A 19,319-nucleotide genomic window follows, 5' to 3' on the forward strand; every position below is an offset into this window, starting at 1 on the left:
GTATAGGCAGGATGGAGTCACACGTGCCAATGTCATAAGACCATCTCCACATTCCAGACATGGATAAACTTTGACATGGGAGATGTACATCCACTGACAATAAACCCATCTACAACTTATACTCAGCCCTGGTGGTTTTTACCCATTCCCACTAGTCTACGTACATGTTGCATTGACTACATAGTCACATAAGCTACAGTGGGGCAGCTAATCCCATTCAACCAGAGCCAAGTCCCAGGATACAGTCAATACTCACCTCCTTGTGGCTCCTGTGCTGCCCTCAAATGCCCATCAACCTCAGGGTAGGCTACTGCCAAAATGCGGGCCATGGGGGAGGGGGGTGGGGGGGTGTTAGGGTCAGACGGGCACCTCATCCTCATTGGGAGGACATCCCCAGCTTGGCAACCACGGTCTTCCGAGCCCAGCGTCTCAGGTCCTCCCACTGTTTGCGACAATCAGTGCTCTGCCGGCTGTGGACCCTCAAGGCCCGCAGTTGCTTAGCGATGGTACGCCAGATCCCTTTCTTCTGATGAGACAGACAAAAGGAGAAAGGCATGTGCACTGGCACCATACCAACAGGAGTGGACTGTACACACCTGACTCACCAAGTGCCCACACATACCCATCCTCTCGGCTCACACACCTTCACTTTATGCCTTCTTCATGCGTGTATTCCCTCACCGTAACACTTACCCCATTCATCATCACACGTACCCCTTTCACACAGGACTATGGCACTGGGCTCACCTGCTCCTCTGGTGCCCCATACAGCTGTCCATACAGGGTTAGTACCCCTTCCACAAGATTCTCCAGCTATTCTGGGGTGAAAGCTGTGGCCCTATCACCTGCAGGACATGGCATGATGGCTCCCAGAGACAGTACACAGCAGCTTAGGTTGTTGAAGTCTTGCTAGCAACCGTGTCAGGAGTCAAGTAGGCAAGGCTGCAGAAAATGTCGGTCACGGCCGCCATGTACAGGACCGTCACCATTGGGCCCAGTCCGCCATAGGCAGCAATGTTATCCAATGACAAGTTGCAAGGCGGTTGCGACTGCCTACCACTATGATGACATACACCAGCAGACTTGGGTCACTTCCAACTGTCCAGTGCAGGACAGGCAGCTGCCATTTTGCGCACATGTCATGCTTTGATGTGCTTAAATAAGTGCGCCATACCCATATTCGCTCAAATGAATGAGTAGGTCTATGTTGTGCCATCATGGTAGTGCAAAGACATGTGACATGCATGAGACAGTGACGTGATGTGGCAGTATATCTGATGATGGCCAGGTTTAGCTACTCGGAAGCACATAGGCGGTGGAACTATATTGGTATATCCGATTACTATTCAATTGATCTGTGCAGGACAGCTCAGTGTGCCTCATACGGCACATGTCACATGTGATATGTGTCCCATTCGACTTACAGCTTCAGCAATGTGCTGCAAGGATGGTGTCGAAGGGGAGTCAGACTGTCCATAATAGTATGTGTCAGCATAGCTACTCATGTCCTACAGTGTTAGGGGTGTGTGATTTTTACATGTTCTGCTTACATATGTCAAGTGCATTTGTCAATGTACATTCTCTCCTCTCTACCTATATATCCTGCCATGAGAAGATTGAAACAACCACCAGTGTACCGTCCACTAGTTGACTTTGCAATCCTGGAGCACAGGCACATCATCCAGACCTATCGTCTGAATTGTAAGACCATCATGGATCTGTGTACACAGTTGGAGTCTGATCTCTTACCAGCTATACGCAATCCCTAAAGCATCCCGCCCACAGTACAAGTCCTGTCAGTGCTACACTTTCTTGCCACAGGTTCCTTTCAGAATACAGTGGGCTTGACAGTAGGGATGTCAAAAGCCATGTTTAGTCTAGTGTTGAAGGATGTACTGTGTGCATTGTTGAAACACCTAGGCTGCTACATAAGGTTCCCCCAGAGTGCGCATTTGGCCCATCTGAAGGCAGACTTTTATGATATGGGACACATACCTCATGTGATAGGGGCCATTGATGGCACCATATAACATTGGTCTCTCCCAAGCCAATGAACAGGTGTATAGGAACAGGAAGAACTACCACTCCATGAATGTTCAGGTGAGGTGTCTGGAAGACCAGTACATCTCACAGGTCACAGGCAAGTTTCCTGGATCTGTGCATGACTCCTACGTTTTGAGGAACAGCAATGTCCCAACCATGATGTCACAACTACACACAGAGAGGGCCTGGCTCCTTGGTATGTATGCATATGATGGTGTGTCACTGTTATGGCACCTCTCTTCATATTCTTCCCTGTACCTATATTTTTTACTGGTCCTACATTTTTTTACACAGTTGACTCTGGCTAGCCTAACCTTCCCTGGTTGTTGACACCAGTGAGGTACCCTGCCACGGATGGGGAACTCTGTTTCAATGAGGCGCATGGGAGGACGAGGCGTATAATCGAAAGAACATTTGGTCTCCTGAAGGCCAGATTCAGGTGCCTGGACCTATCTGGAGATGCCCTCCTCTACTTGCCCCAAAAGTTATGCCAGATAATAGTAGCCTGCTGCATGTGCCACAATCTAGCCTTGAGACGTCAGATGCCATTGATAGCTAATGAGGGTGAGGCAGCTGGACCAGTGCTTGGTAATGCTGACATGGCAAGTGAAGAGGAGGCAGATGAGGAAGGTGCAGATGACTTTAGGTCTGAGCTGACCAATCAGTACTTCCAGTGACATACAGGTATGATGAGTGTGTGTTTGCAAGTGTTGTAAATCCACATAAATTGCTGACAATAGTCCTCCTGAGTTGAGTCATCAGTGGGGGTGTAGTGCGGTCCTATCCCTATGAGTGTGTTGGGGAGCTGACTGACTGAATGTAAGGTGCACAGTGCAAGTGTCTCAACTCTTACAAATGTACTCACTGCAGTTTCTTACATTCACATCTCCACTGTACAGACCACTACTGAGTAACGTATGCTACAATCTCCTGTTCTCATGTCATTCCACCCACTGACTGTGGTATTGTAATATCTGCATCTGCTAACTATGACTTAAAGCATTAATAGTCATTAGCCATTGCTAAATGATTAGAGAATTGAGGGTTGTACATGACAGATGGCAGCTAATGTGATATGTGAAGAACATTCTGTGACTGGTGATGTTTAGGTAATCTCTGGGTGCCCCTGCTTAAGAGGCATTCTACAATGGGCCCCACATCTCTGAGCTGCATATGTCCCTTGTGTGGCTCCATGCCTTCTATCCTGATAGTACTATCTATCTTTTTGCAGGTTGGAATTTTGACTATTCTCTTGTGTGGCCCCGGATTTTTTACTCTCTGACATCTGTTGTGCTGTGTCTCCTGGTGAGTATGCCTCCCTCTACTGTCCATTACACTGCCCGTTGGATGTAGGGGGGCATTACCAGATACCATTTTTCAACCATTACATTTTGTGATGGTGCATATATTGTCCAACAGGTGATGAGCGAGGTTATGGTAGATATTATTATCAGCATAGGTGGTACATCAGTTGGTTGCACAGGTCCAGTGTCCATGTGCTAATGGGAAGAGGGAGTTATGTCATTGAACAGTCAACAGATGTCTGGATGGATAACCATGTTCGCGGGGGTTCTTCTGCTACAGAGGGAGGGGTGTCTGAGGGCAGTGGCTCCCCTGGCAGGGCCTCCATTCCACTAACTGCCTCTTATGTTATGTTGCTAGTGGAAGGGGTCTGCTGGTGTGTGGTGGAAGCACGCAGGGTGGTGTTGATATCCCTCAGCACCCCTGCAAAGGAGGACATGATGGCATTGTGTGCCTGCCACTGCTTCTTGACCTCCTGGTGGTACTCCCTCTGCAGCCTTTGGTTTTCCCCCAGTATGGTGATGATCTGGCCCATCCTTTCCTGGGATTGTTGATATGCTCCCAGGACTTGGGAGATGGTTTCCTGGTAAGTTGAGCCCCTTGGGGGCCCCATCCTCTGGCCCACAGCTTCCCTCCCACACCCCCTGCTCCCATGTGCCTGTGGCCCTGGCACAGTGTGCCCACTCCCAGTGTTTGCAGGACCTTTATTGTCTGGGGTGTGAAGGGTTGACTCAGCCCCTGTACTGTGGGGTACACAATTTTTTGAACAGGCCTTGGGACAAAGGTATGGGGATGAAGGGTCGGCTGTGAAGTAGAAGCCACAGGGTTGGGGGGATTGATGTGGGCAGGGTCAGGCAGGAAGTCGTAGACTGACCAGGTGTTTCAGATGGGCCAGGTAGGTCGTCAGTGTCCTGACATCCAGGTGTGTTGTCCTATCTGGGGCTTTCATCCTGAAGGGGGCTGGCAGTCTCTAGTATCCTCTCTATGGTGGCACTGGCAGGGGTACCTGTGGAAGGAGCCGTAGAGAGGGTGTTGAATATTGAACCTGTGTTTGGTTCTCTCTTTAACATATAAATACAGTGACTTAACATGATTCCCTGCAATGACACTGACAGATGCTGCACAGCATACCATTGGTGGTAGTTCATAGTCTGTGACATGTGCACCATACTCCATTTTGGTTGTAGCCATTCAGTTTTAGTACCTTTGGCTCTGTGGATAGGTTCTGGTACTGTCTGATAGTTTACATGACTGTTCTGCACTGTTATCTAGTGACTAATCAGGCTTGGTAGTTGTGAGAAGTAATGGATTTACATTGCAGCATGGTGTCCCAGTGGGAGGAAGGTATGTGTGTATGCAAGGTAAATTGTCCTGCCTGTGCATGGAGTCTGCCATATTGCATTCCATAACATGGTGGGTAAATACCTGGGTTGTGGATCCTGATTAGTGCCCAACTGGATCAGTCACAGTGCTGTAGCTGTGTTTAGCCTTGTTTGGCATTGTGGTGTGCCACTGCATTGCTGTCATTGCCATGTAGTGGTCCCCAGTCATACCATCTAGTTGGTATAGCTAGTACATTAGTAATTTATGCAAGGGATGTGATGTGATGTGCACATTCCAGGTGTTCACGTAGATGGGCTAGTGCATTGGGGGAGTCGTAGTGACAGTATTAGCCAATGCCATCCATGCCTTTGCCAAGGGCAGTGTGGGCATTTGGGCTGGGTTGAGGTGTGGCATGCAGGAGAGGGGCATTAAGTGGATAGGTGGGGGATGTAGTGAGACATGGAGTGAATTTGGGAGTATTTGGGTGTTGAGGAGGCATGCATGACAGGACAATTGTGTGACAAGTAAGTTGTGGGTACTTACCAGAGTCTAGTCCCCCAGGTATTCCAGTCAGGCCCTCGGGATGCAGAATGTCCAAGACCTTCTACTCCCATGATGTGAAGTGTGTGTGTTGTGTGTGTAAGGGTGCAGAGTAGGCTGATTACTGGGGTGTGGGTGGTGCGTGGTGAGTGATGGACGCTTGTGGTGTGTGTGTGGTCATTATGTGTGTTGTGTTGATAATGTAGCTGTGGGGTGTGTGCTGAGAGATGTGTATATGTGCCTATGGTGTAATGGTGCAATATGAGTGTATCTGCCTGCTCACTGTTTTTGTGTAAATCAAATTTGTTGCAAAGGATTGTGGGTTGCATGGGGGTGTGTTATATAGTGCAGTGAGTAAGTGTGTCTGGTGTGTGTGTGTGTATCAGGTGTGGGTTATTCAAACTGTCCAATGTGGTGTTGTGTTATGACAGTAGTGGATTCTGAAGACAGCGGTTCGCACCACCAATCGTTTTTCTCCCTGAAAGAACCACTGTGGTGATTTGTGGCTCGTAATTTGGTGCGTGAAATTGTGTCAGGCTGGTGGTGCAATGACCTCTTTACCGCCCTCCTGTCTACTGGAGGTGTCCGATTTGTGGCTGTTTTTTTGACAGATTTCAAAGCTTGTCTCTTAATACGTCAGTCGGACTACCACCAAGTTGATGGTCTTTTGGCAGCAGCCACCGTGTCGGTCTTTCAAAAAGACCACCAAAGTCGTAATGAGGGCCTTAGTTCTATAAATATCTCATAAAGAGTGGGGAGCGGCAGAGCTATGTTTTTCCTAAAAATACATTGTCTGATTTCTTCACTTCTTACAAGGAACTGTTCCACTGTAACCCGGGGTTGGAGAGCACTCTTTTGTGGTAAGGTGTGTTGGCCCTTGGCACTTTCTTGAGGGGAGATTCAGTGAAAGGGATGGAGGGAGGTGAAAAAACACCCTGGAGACACAATTTGCTTCAAGTTAATGCTACCTCAACTACTGTCAAGGCTCCCACCCGTCTCTGTATTTGATCACATGTAACCTTTTCTATGCTGGAAATACTTTTAGTTTAATGCAGACTGCAAAGGTGTCTGGTACGGTCTTGAGTACCAGTCTGTCTACCTCAATAACAAGACAGGTCCTCTCTCAAGTGTGGCCCATTTTCTCTTCAAAAGTCGATTCACCTTTGAAGCTTGCCTTTTGGGCCAATACCCAAGTGGCTTCCTGCCAGCGAACAGTAAGACCTCTCCTGTGCAGGCTCCTATTATCTTTTCTCCTGGGAATTGTTTGCACAACCCACCAGAGGGCAGAAAGCTGTCTCAAGGGGAGACCCTCATATGTAGCCATAGATGGGGACTTAGGGCAACAAAGTGACAACTTTGTAAAAATTGCACACTACAACAAGTTACATAAGTTTCAGCTTGGGCATCAAGCCTGGCTTAATGTAACTAGTTGTTCGATACCTCACTGTATCAACTTTAGTAATCCCAGTCACAAGTTAATAGGGATGTGGTGGCAACCTGTCTCCCTTCCCTTGTCCAAGGGGCTACTAGCCTTTTCCACTGTAAAAATGACAACTAGAGGTTTATACACTTGGAAGATGTAAAACACAAGTTCCACTTTATAATGTGCACCCTGCCTTAGGGCTCCCTAGGCCTGACTGAGGGATAACTTATGTACAGTAAAAAGGAGTACTTGGCTTTGCCATGACTTTAAATGGCAAAGTCAAGTTAGCAGTTCAAAACTCCCCTTCCAGTCTGTAGTGGCAAACTAGTAGCTGTGTTATACTTTTGTCATACCCAGGGTGACACAGTCAGTGCTCCAGTCCCTGGGGTGACCCCCCCAACTTACAGGCCTGGATATCCGAGTACCATATTCTAGGGACTTACAAGTAAGTTGGCCTATGTCAACTGGATATAAGCCATTCAAACACATACAGTTTAAGTTTAAGGTCAGGGCAAAGGCCCTGAGGTCTGGTTAGCAGGCCTCAGTGCACTCACAGAGTCGAAAAACCAGCACTTCTGTCCAGCACTTTGGGGGTGACCTTGCGATAAGAGGCATTTCCTTTCACCTTGCTTGATGGATCACCCTAAAATATTCCAGGAAGGAGCTGAGTTGGATATAATATTTTGTTGGAAAGTTTCGTGAAGGTTAGTCAAACTGCACCAAAGTTATTAGCAAACCAAAAAAAAAGCTTCTCTTATGAAAACATGGTCCTAATGTAACTACTCAGTAGCGACTGCCTGATTCAGTTTGAGAAAGCATTATCAACTAAGATAGTTGTCAGACTTACTAAGTATGCAGAATCCATGCCGCATCCATTCTTATCATCCTACCCAGCTGTAAACCTCAACTCCAGTGGAGAAAATGGAAAAACATCTTTCAAAACTATGCCACTGTCTGAGGCCCAAACGTAGGTGTTGAAAGAAAAGTGTCCTTACTTTACGACTGCTTAGAGTGGAAAGACAAGGAGACTTAAAACATTTACCTGAGTTGGGACAGGAAGAATTACAATGTTTAAATGTTAGTAAGCATGATCTTGGAACGCTATCACTTCAGAAAGAGCATACAGAGTGAAGGAGTGATAAAAGCAGTATGTAATAAGTATAGGAAGAGGGGGTTAAATGAGGAACAGTAAACATGTAAAGATATGTGTGATGAAGTGGTGCTTCAACTGAGTGATAACAGTGTGGGAAATCCAAAATACTAGGTCAAACTGGAGGGTGTAGACATGGATCTGATGTTTGACTCTTGCTCTCACCTAACAATTATCCAAGGTGAGTTTGTAAGAAATTGTTTAGTGAGAGAGTGGAACTAAAAAAAAAAAAACTGTACTTTGTAAGGGGTATGGAGGACAACATATCACACGTATCCAGATGAAAGGATACTTTCATGCACAATTTAAGTAGGCAGACTTGCTGACAGCAAAATATTAGTGTCAGGTAAAAGGGTAACATTTTAGACTGGTATATTCAAAGAGACCTAGGTGTGTATGTAGACCACAATACCGAAATACAGGTTCAAGTACAGCAAATTGGGGACAAAACAGTGTTTGAGGGGGTTTCCAGGAGTTTTCCGGGAGGAACTGAGGTTTTTGGAAAACATATGTGCAAAATAGCTGGGCTGGCTGAAGACAGGTGCATTCTGCATGTTTTATGTGTAGGAAAATTGCCATTGAGTGTGCAAGTAGCAGTTAAGGAGGAGTTGGACAAATTATATGGAACTGGAGTGATAGAGTGGAAGAAACAAGGTGGAAATCACTTTTTGTTGTGGCTCATAAAATCAATGGGAACATACGTTTGTGTATAGACTTACTAGCTCTCAACACGGTAAAGTGCTGGAAAGAATATTGATGAGAGGATGGTGGAGCTAGCCAATTCCAAGATGTTTTCTATATTGAACTTGGCTTTAGCGTAACATCAGATCTGGTTACACCAAGAGCATAAAGAGCTGCCTTCTTTTATAACACGTCATCAATGTTGAGCCACAGGAGGAGTGTTATATCTAGGATGGTGTGCTTCTATTTGGGAAGTCCCATCAAGCTGATGATGAGACAGTAAAGATGTTTTTGAGAAATGTAATGGAGTATGGTTTGACAGTGAGGGCGTAAAGTGTTATTTTGCTTGTCAAGAGGTTAATTATGCAGTACATCTGGTTAAGCCCAAAGTGGTTGAGCCAAAAAGAGAATTTGTTGACACCATAGTAAAACTTGTAGCACTAAAAAACAAGAAAGAACTATGCTTTTTCCTAGGTGATCACTCATGGAGTAGTGAAAGAAAACAAGTGTTACGAATTAAGATGTTGCTTAAAAAAGGTTGGAAATGTGATAAAGACCTATAAGAACTGATAAGGTGTTTCTGGGTTGTGAGAGAGCAACTGGTGGAAGTTGATGGTTGTTTGTTCTGGGATATAAGGTTGATTCCTCTGGTGGCTCTGAAGGACTGGCTGATTGAACTTGTACATGTGGGATACCTCGGTATCAATAAAACCACAGAAAGGGTGAAGCAAAACATTTGGCAGACAGGTCTTGACCTGCAAGTGGAAAGAGTGGTCAAATTGTCTGGAATGTTGTAGCAGTGAAATGTTGTACCAAAGAAACCTTCAATGTACTGTTGCAACCACCACCATGGACTGTGGAAGGAAGTGAGAATGTACACTGTGGGACCACTGGCAGGGGGAAGCATTTACTTGTGCTCACTGTTATTTTTGTTTTTCTGAGCGAAAGTACTGTGTATTTGGTCACATTAACACCTTTGGCGTTGTGAAATTGTTAGAGGGGGTGTTCTTGAGGGAGTTTTTTCCTGCCTCCACTGTAACCGACAATGGTGGCCAATTCTGCTCAAGGGAGATGCAATTCTTTCTTGAATAGAATGGGACTGAGCATTGTAGATGTACTCTATATTATCCTGAATCTAACAGTGTAGTAGAGAGGTTCAACAAAACTCTTGAGTGCATTCAACAAACTAGGGTGAATGGCTTGCCATGGAAGGAACAGAAGAAGATACTTTCTGCTTACAGACTATCGCTATATCAGATTACAATACTGAATAATTTAGAGTCAGAAAGCCTAACTCTAGAGCAGTGTCTAGAAGGACAAAGTGTTAAACGAGAAAGTGAGAGTTGATACTGATGATTTTAGGTGAGGTAAAGAATTGCATTTGCATCAGAAAACAGTATGATTTGAGAAACAAAACGGGCGTGTAGAGGTGAGAGCAGGAGATTGATTTATTTAAAGTCCACACGGGGCCTGACAAATTGTCAAAATGCACAAAATCTATGAGTTGTGAAGCTATTTCATAAAGTAGCCAAAACTCAAAATGGGCAGATTTGGAACATGGGAAGAGTCCGTAAAGAGAATTGTAACTGTGCTGGGCTTGGTGCTCTTGAAAGCACTGGTGCTTTTGGAAGAGCACAGGTCACAGTGAGCATGCCTGTTCAAGAGGGTTTTAATCTTGATACCAAAGTGCTAAGCCCCGCAGTCATGAATCTCATCTTCCTACGTTATGTGATTGTCACATTTTGATTTTATGCTCCTGATGAGTACATTTTATTTATGATGTTTCCATTATTCTCCTTTTTCATTTCTGCTCCATCTTCCGATTGTCACCCTTTCCCATATGTAGTCTTCTTTTTATTTTGTTTTTAAAGAGGAAGATGTGTGGTATCTTTTTCAATATGTAATTCTGTGCTTAGTTTCATCGTAGTTGTTCATGGAATTCTCTGTAAAGTTCATTTCCAGAACACATGTATAATTAAGTTGACAATCTGTGCTTATAACAATTATAATCCATTGGTCTGGCTATGGCACCTTTTCTGTTAAACCTCATCTATCATCTGGAGCATCATTTGTGTGTATTTGTAAATTCACTTCAAATGTAGGTCTCTCCCGGAATCAGAGGTGGACTTTCTTTGCGCTTCCACCCTTTGTTCCTTCACATCCCCTCTTCTGCTGAGCAGTGCCTTCTTTGTGCAAAGGGACCTCCAATGCTCCTCCTCATTAGTCAGCTCTCTCCCTCAAACCAGGTTTCAGGTTGCTTCTCCTTGCAGTCTTGGGTCGAGGTCCTAGGTTACATGTCCAAATCCTGGCAAAGGGAGGTGGAAGCAACCCTGGAGCTCAAGTAGTTCCTTGATCACCATTTGTGGGGAACTCTGGATTCAGGAAAGGAAATCTTGGTGCACTGTCTCATCTTTATACCAATGTTAAAGTTTGTGTATTCCAACTGTCACCACTGAGTCCTGCTCTGGCTTATTTCACTCAGACTGGTCCAACATATGTCTTTCTCAAGAAGTATAAGTAGGAAGGTGGGGTGGAGCTGGTAGTCACCCATCAAGACCAACCTAAAACAAGAGCACAAAGGCAACCCTGTCCCACTCAAAAGCATGTTAAACTGCTGAAGAGTTAGTCCTAGCAGAGGACAATGGGCCAGAAAAGGGCAGGTGGAAATGTCATAGCTTCAAAGAAGCCATATATCTCCTCTCCTCAACCCACCATCTAGGGTTTCTCTTGAATATAGTAAGAACAAAATGAAACTCACCACAGCTGCGTGTCAGACACATTCCACACTTTACGCAAATGTTCTACAAACGACACCAGGTAAAACACCTGTCCTGCTATTATAATAATTTTGATGCCACTAATATCAGTCCTCTACAGCCAGCCAGGTAGTCAACTGACCAGGAGGGTGCACACGATATGCCCCTCTAAAGTACAAAGTCCCCCTTCCAAGTCTCTGTCCTTGTTGTTGAAGTGCCTTTAGACCACACATGATTATGTACTAAGGTGTACAGCTTGCCAGAGTATTTGCTAGGCAGGGGCACAGGCTTTCCAGAGCCATGCAGGGGGCTTTTCTCCCTCCCAAAAGAGGCCTGCACAGATCCAAAAGTCCTGAGACTTACACCACTGTTGTAGAAGCCCACTCATCAGACTAGGAAAATGATCAGCAAAGTCTATCTTCACTGTTGTAACCCAGCCTAGTGCTTCACCATGAAGTAATTCCTGTAAAGAAAAGGCCCACCATAGTAACTTAGGGTTCTTTCATTTCATGTCATCATCGACTTGAGTGTTTTTTTACCCACCTGGACCACAACTTTAGTGCAGAACAAGTAAGGCTTGATTCAGCTGATAACCAACACTGCTCTTTAGGCAGCAATCTGTAGCTGATAAAGGCAACCAAGTGCTTCTAGCTCTTCTTGCTGAGCTGTGTAACAATTGCCCTGAGTCCCTGTTCAGAAGCATTAGTCTCTAAAATGAAAGGCTAACTATAGTCAGGGGCCTTCAGGACTGGAGCTTGCACAGTAATGCCTTCAAGTCATTCATCTAGGACATTTTGATGGTAATAAGTTCAGATTATTTGTCGGTGCAGCTTCTTGGAGGCCTTAGCTGTTAAGGGGCAACTACAGTTGGCCACAAAGTTGCTGTGGAACCCAGAGAGACCTAAGAAACATGTACCTAAGAGAGATGTGGGAACCTCCCAATCCAGTACAGTTTGTACTTTTGCTTCTTAAGGGTGAATTTTTGCTTTCCTCACATGATACTCTTGATGACCCACAGAATGTTGTGTATGCAGAGGCAAGGGTGGGGGGACGTGTCAAAAAGCTACAGCTTGCTGCAGTGATTCTGAGGTGGGGGATAAGATTCCCCGGAGCCATGCAGATTATGTTTCTCCATACCAACAAATTCCTTGTATGCTCTCTTAGAACATTTGCATACAATAAAATGTTTCTCCTGTCCACATTTTTTCTTTATCGAGATTTTAACCTAGCAATTCTAGTAAACATGTTGCATGATCAGTTTAGTTCCTGGACAGATATTTACATGCTATGTGATCATATCATTGAAAGCCGAATAAACAATGATTAATTTGAGTATGTCGTCAATATTTAGCTTGATAATGAGTGAAAACGTTTGTTTCCTGACTTTTATATCTCCATCTATCTGCAACATTCATTAGCCTTCTCATGGCCTGCCTCCTATTTGTTTTTGTTTTATGGATGAGCCTCGATGTTCAATCCATACTGGTATTGGGTGTGACATTAAAGTCACAAAGGTAAAGTAATGGGAGAAATGCACTCTTCTAAAGCTAACTCCAATTTTTGAAGCTACTGTGCCTTGTCAATGGTTTGCCTATAGGATACTCCAAGAATGACTTGCAGATTTTCCAAAATAAGGGCAGCTAGCATCTACCTACCATATATATCTACAGAGAGGAGCGTTAACTTACCAACACAAGTAATAATATTGCAACTCCTCTAGTCGGCCCTAAAAACAGTGAGACCACTACTAAGCTAATCCAACCTGCCCCTAGGGCACAGTTAGATTCGGAAGTCCTAATATGGGTTTATTTCAATATAACATTTGCCTTTATGCCATTAATGTAATCCAAAAATCAGTCTAGCCCTACATGGATTGCTCAAGCTGCTTATTTTCCAGGAAAGGTACCAAATTTTGTCAACATGGATGATGCTTGACAGGCACATTATAATTTCTAGGTGAATGAAGAAGGACATTTTATTATCCTTGCACTACTAGCACCAGATAACACAAAACCTTCTTGAGTCTCAACACCTAGGGAAATCCCTTATCCATAATGGGCATAAAGTACATTCAATGTAAATTCACTGCACCTCTCTCCTATCACACTCCACTCATTTAGTTATTTAATCATATTTTAATCCATCCCCTTTTTCCTTTTTGTTAGCTATAACTGTGGATAATTTAAAAAGGGTAGGTCCTTCTGTGCAGGTAGAACTTGAGTAAATCACACAAACCTCTAAGTAATGCACACCATGTACATTTGATTTAATGTATGTCCATTGTTGGGAGAGTGTAAAATCTGATAATCCCAAGGAGATAGTGTGGTCTGGGTATACTGGAAATTAATAAACGAGTTGTCCGCTCTCTCAAATTAACTGTGTACATCTAGAACATAATTTTCAAGAAAGCATGAAACCTCATCTGTACCGTGGAGCGATGGATAATAAACTTCTCCATCTACTGTCCTAAAGTTCACTATTTCTCCTCAGGAGTTACACACACATCTGATCTGGCCATAAAACTAAAACCATCAGTGTGGATAATTTTAAGTTTAATGGCTTCAGAGAGATTTATTTTCTTTAACCATGAAACTGAGAAAATTAGCAAACTCTTCTTCTGGGCTTCGCTTTTCCCTTCACTTTCCGCACTCCCACGTTTCTCACTGAATTTCAGCTTCCAGGTCAATATTCAAATTGTTCTTTAATAAACATGTCTGAAAAGGTTCATGGTGAAATCCTTTATCTCTTGACCAATTTCAGACACTACTGGGACATAAAAATAAAAAATAAATCAGGTTGTTTCTCAGAGAAGATAGGAAGCTCCCTGTAAAACACATTAACTCTTACATAGAGAGAGTGGATATTAAAGCACTACATTTGAATGTGGTCATGACTTGCCACATTTTGTTTTTTAGATGGGGACTCTTCCATACTTAATGTCCGCTATGAGCAAATCATTTTGTGTATGTAATTTTATGCGGCCCTCTGGCAGGTTAGTTAATTTATAGTCTAGAAGGACCTATCTAATGCTGTGCCTAGAGCAGAATTCCAGAGATGGTGACAGCAGCAACCCACACCCAACTGTTTCTTGTCACTTACCAGTCCCTGGTTGATGAAATATTCGGCAAAGTAAACAAGGGCCAGAGGAATCATGTATTTCAGGACCCACTAGAAGAGAAGGAGAGTGTCAGGGAGTCAAGGGAGACAAACAGGATCCTTAAACTCTTTAGGGGCACCCTATCTAATATCATCTGCCCTAGTATATGCAGAGACTGCCCATTTCAGGCATGTTCCATACAGTGACCCTTCCCAATGTTTGCCCGCTTCTCCCTCTCAGACATGCACTTTGTAGTAACTAAACATGGGGAGCATTCAAGCAGTCTCTCTCACGCATACTGCATGCAATAGTTCACCCTTTATACTACTGACAGTGATCATGCCTATTATGCGCACATCGAGCTCCTCCTAAACATGATCCATGAAAAAACAATGAGTGTGCCCCCCCTCCCCCCCGGCTCCTCCACTGAATAACGACCTTAGTCTTTCACTAGCCCACATTAGTGCATTCCCTGGTATGTCTCAAAAAGATCTCCTCTGTAAAGTCAATTATCCACATGATTCCTGCTTCGCAGGTCCAGGTATGTAACATACTATTGTTTGCGCAATACTGAGCTTATATTGTTTCACCCAGTTAGGATCCATAGGCAACCTACTTTAATGATTGCCCAGCCCATCCCTCCAATCTGTGTTCTTCCAAAACGTAAAAATTATTTAAAGACACTTACCTTTATAACGTTCCATTTCTCTTGAAGTGTAAGATTAGAGGCCTGTTTATCTGTGGAGAGAAGATGTTAGTTAAAGGATAATTAAGTACACAGGCTGGGAAAAACCTCAATCCATGAATACTAGCCCAACAGGGAGAATGCTAAAAAATAAATGTAAATTAAAAATAAGCTATGGCAAACCAAATCCATGTGGCTAAATGTTCACAATAAGAATGCATTTTTTATTAGTGAATACAGTCAATGTGTACTGTCTTGTAGCACGTCTGCAGTGCTTTCTTTACCTTTTTTGAAACCTCAAAGCACTCTGTGAAACTCAGAGGTAGGTGCCTCTGAATGTCCAGTGAGTTGATGCAGTGTAGCCATATGTCTGATATAGCTAAAATAGAAGGCTCATGAATATGTAGAGACCAGGGTGTTGAATTCCTATCGCCAGGCATCCAGGACATAATGTTTGGACAATAGCTTTTCACATTTAACTTGCCCACTGGACACGAAGTCTCAATTCACTGCAGCACAAACCCTTTGGCAGACAGTTTACAGTACCACAATATGGATCTTTGCAAAGGAATGCTCGTCACTAAAGCAAACTGAGTATCCAAAAAACAGAAAGCCCTCTAATGGCAACCGCAGGTAAATATCGTTCCGTTAGTTCAGGTTTCCAACTTTCAAGAATTTAGAAGTAAGGCCTGGAAAATGTACTCCTAGCACACCTACATATAATCCTTTTAGCAGGAGCAAATATGCACATGTATATTTTCTTTTGTGATAATCTACTGAGCAATTGCAAATTCAATTTCCCTACGCCCCTTTTTTCCCCACCATGAAAATGTTTCACTTAAGCCCCTTGCCAGGAGTATATTTCTAACCTTTTCCAATGTGGAAAGAGTTTGGAGAGGAGTCGGTGAATCCTCTAAATATGCAGGCTTGTGAGTACGCACATACTTTAAGCCATAGAAACACTTTCTGGCCACTTCAAGCCCTTGTATGACCCTGATTAAGGGTTGCACAGTACTGGCACAGTGGTAAATCCAAACCCATGAAAGCTAGTACCATGCAGTAACACTCCATCAGTACTATGCAATTACAGGTTTATCCCCATAGGACTGGGAATAACTTTGCAGATTTGGGTTTACAGGGCATAATTACTAACGGTATTCTCTTTTCTGTCTGTATTATTGCTCACATTTACCACCAGCTCTGGGTGGGTCATAAATGTGCGCAGGAGCGCTGCTGCAGGCATGGGGGAGGAGGGATTATGCTGGGGAGGGTGGGGAAAGCTAGGGAAGACTAGTCTGGCAGAGGAAAGCATTGCCTGTTCTTTGTCTTCCAGCCATGTCCAGCAGTCTCGCTCCAACAACAAGAGCCCTACGGGACCCCTTCTCCTTTGTGAATTGCTTACCACCAGCTTGAGGTTGGTGGTAACTGTGATTGTTTTGAGATCGCATTCCCAGAAAAATAATCGTACATGCCCCTGTGAGTAACTATTAGGAAGGGACGCCCTTGGCATGAGTTGGTAACAAGACAGTACATACCATAAAAGGGAGATACACCTGTAAAAGTGATCACATAATCTACATTTTAAAATGCACGTGCCCAAAACTATATGTGGGAAGCACAAAACTTCAGGCACACAGAAGAATCCTGCAACATTTGAGAGCAATTGCCAATAAAGATGTCACATACCCAGTGGCTAGACATATCCACGAGACACATGGAGGGAGAATAGAAGAGTTGCGCTATAGTATAATTGATGGAATAGCTAGAGAGAACAGAGGGGGAGACCGAGAAAAGAATTTACGAAAGTTAGAGTCGAGGTACATACTGTCGCTCGACACTAAGGAACCGAACGGGCTGAACATTAGTGAGGAACTATATATACACCTACACTAAGGCTTCAAATGAACAACACTGTATAATATTTGAGGAGGTAGAATATGCACCAGTAAATATAGAATATTTACAAGGTACACAGAAGCCAACTAAGCAGTAGGAAAAGCATATGACAATATTATTACAGTGCGCAATCTGGCAAACGAATGCGATACGGGCGCAATACTAATAGTATAAACACTGAATGCACCATAATTAGGGTGAGAGATCTATAATACACAAAAAGCGAGACTGATGTAATATTTGTTACAGGTAAAGAGAAAGTCAAGTATAACTTCAATTTTAAGTTTAGCCAATTAGCTAATTGATAAGGTATACAGAAATGGTTCATAGGTGCAGCGTGAATAATACATAATATGTAACGAACATCATATGTGTATACACTTATATACCTATTCACATCGTTATATGCAGTTGGTTTGTTTTGGTTTATACATACAGGAAGCAAGTGAGAAGTGTATAATCTTTTAATTTTTTTGTTTCAGTAGGAAACAGTAGGGTGAAAATGAGTCTGATTGTTAAATTGTCAAATTTCTGTTAAGTAGTTTTGTAGAAATGCTGATAGGTGTTTAACCGAGTGATCATGTGATATATAGAAGGGAAATCAAAATGGTGAATAAGAAGCTGACGAAGGCGGTAACGCCGAAACGCGTTCTTTTATTTTGTGCAAATAAACCCGTATCAATTACGATACCCAGGGAGTGCTGTCTTTTCCTGAACCAAGGAAATTGGGTGTGCATATATATATATATATATAGATAGATAGATAGATAGATAGATAGATAGATAGATAGATAGATAGATAGATAGATAGATAGATAGATAGATAGAGATAGAGTATAAAAAAGGATGTCCATGCAGTGTATATACATATGCACAATATTTGTCAAATACTACTACAACGACCACAGGCTTCGGGGGAGGTGGGAGGGTGCATGTGAATCAACAGCATACGTGCCACAAACAGATGTCTACTGGATAAGTAAAATTTTACGTTCTATGGCATGTGTGGTTGTAGATATACATGCTTTGCACAGACTGAAAAGCAGTACTCTCCCAGTGACTAGCCTGTAGGAGCTGCAGAAGTTTGAAAAAGTGTCATCAGCACTACCTGGCCAATATTTGCTTGTGGAAGAGCTAAAACATCTACACAATAATGCTTAGTGAATGTGTGTGGGAGAGACCAAGTAGCAGCCTTACAAATACCTGCTATTAGAATGTTCCCTAACAAAGTCATAGAAGCACCTTTTTTCCTTGTGGAATGTGCTCTAGGAGCTGAAGGCAATTGTCTTTTAGCTTTAAGGTAACAAGTTTCAATACACTTGACTATCCATTAGCTGTCCCATTTTGTGAGATTGGATTGACTTTGTGAGGTATTGAAAATGGTACAAAAAGTTGTTTGGATTTTCTAAAACATTTAATCCGTCCAATATAATACATATGAGCTCTTTTAACTTCTAGGGACTCATTAAAACCCTGGCGGTCAAAGACCGCCAGGGCTGTTTTGGAGTTTGCACCCCCAACAGGCTGGCGGTGCAAACTCGGGGATTACGACTGCGGCGGAAGCGCCGCGGTCGCACCGCCACATTGGTCCCGGTGGTTTTCCGCCACGTTGGTCCCAGCGGTTTTACGCCACGTTGGTCCTGGCGGTTTTAATCCGCTAGGGCAGCGCTGCTTGCAGCGCTGCCCAGGGGATTACGAGTCCCCTTCCCGCCAGCCTTTTCATGGCGGTAGGAACCACCATGGAAAGGCTGGCGGGAAGGGGAGTCGTGGGGCCCCCTGGCACAGCCCCACACAGCTTTTCACTGTCTGCACAGCAGACAGTGAAAAGTGCGACAGGTGCAACTGCACCCGTCGCAACACCACCGGCTCCATTTGGAGCCGGCTCCCATGTTGCGGCCGACATCCCCGCTGGGCCGGCGGGCGGAAACTCTGTTTCCGCCCGCCGGCCCAGCTGGATGTCATAATGGCCACCGCAGGAGTGCGGCCGCATTGGCAGCCGCACAGCGGTTACAACTTGGCGGCCGGAGGTTGCCGCCCGCCAAAGTTGGAATGAGGGCCCTAGTGTGTGCAGAGCTCTTTCAGCAACTGAGTCTGGCTGTGGGAAGAAGGCAGGTAACTCAACTGATTGGTTAATGTGAAATGGTGAAACTACTTTTGGTAGAAATGTTGGGTTTGTCCTAAGGACTACTCAATCTTTATGTACTTGGAAAAACGGTTCTTCTAAAGTGAAAGCTTGTATTCCACTTACACGTCCTAGGGAAGTGATAGCCACTAAAAATGCAACTTTCCACAAAAGAAATTGCAAAGAGCAGGAGGGCATGTGTTCAAACGGTGGATCCACGAGTCTAGTAAGGACAACATTAAGGTTCCAGTCTGCAGTTGGAGGAACCCTGGAAGGAATAACCCTCTGAAGCCCTTCCACA

At 44.0% G+C, this 19,319-nt stretch overlaps 1 protein-coding gene across 1 annotated transcript in view; it reads right to left on the reverse strand.

The window, feature by feature from the left end:
* Positions 1-19,319, reverse strand: part of CLN3 (CLN3 lysosomal/endosomal transmembrane protein, battenin) — a 352,558-nt gene that overhangs the window by 81,433 nt on the left and 251,806 nt on the right. The window contains exons 10-11 of the mRNA XM_069243995.1: positions 15,004-15,053; positions 14,318-14,386 (exon numbers count right to left, since the gene is read on the reverse strand). Of these exons, the coding sequence (XP_069100096.1) occupies positions 14,318-14,386; positions 15,004-15,053 (119 nt within the window). The remainder of the gene's footprint in view (positions 1-14,317; positions 14,387-15,003; positions 15,054-19,319) is intronic.

The sequence above is a fragment of the Pleurodeles waltl genome, chromosome 7, assembly GCF_031143425.1.
Source record: "Pleurodeles waltl isolate 20211129_DDA chromosome 7, aPleWal1.hap1.20221129, whole genome shotgun sequence".
NCBI lineage: Eukaryota > Metazoa > Chordata > Amphibia > Caudata > Salamandridae > Pleurodeles > Pleurodeles waltl.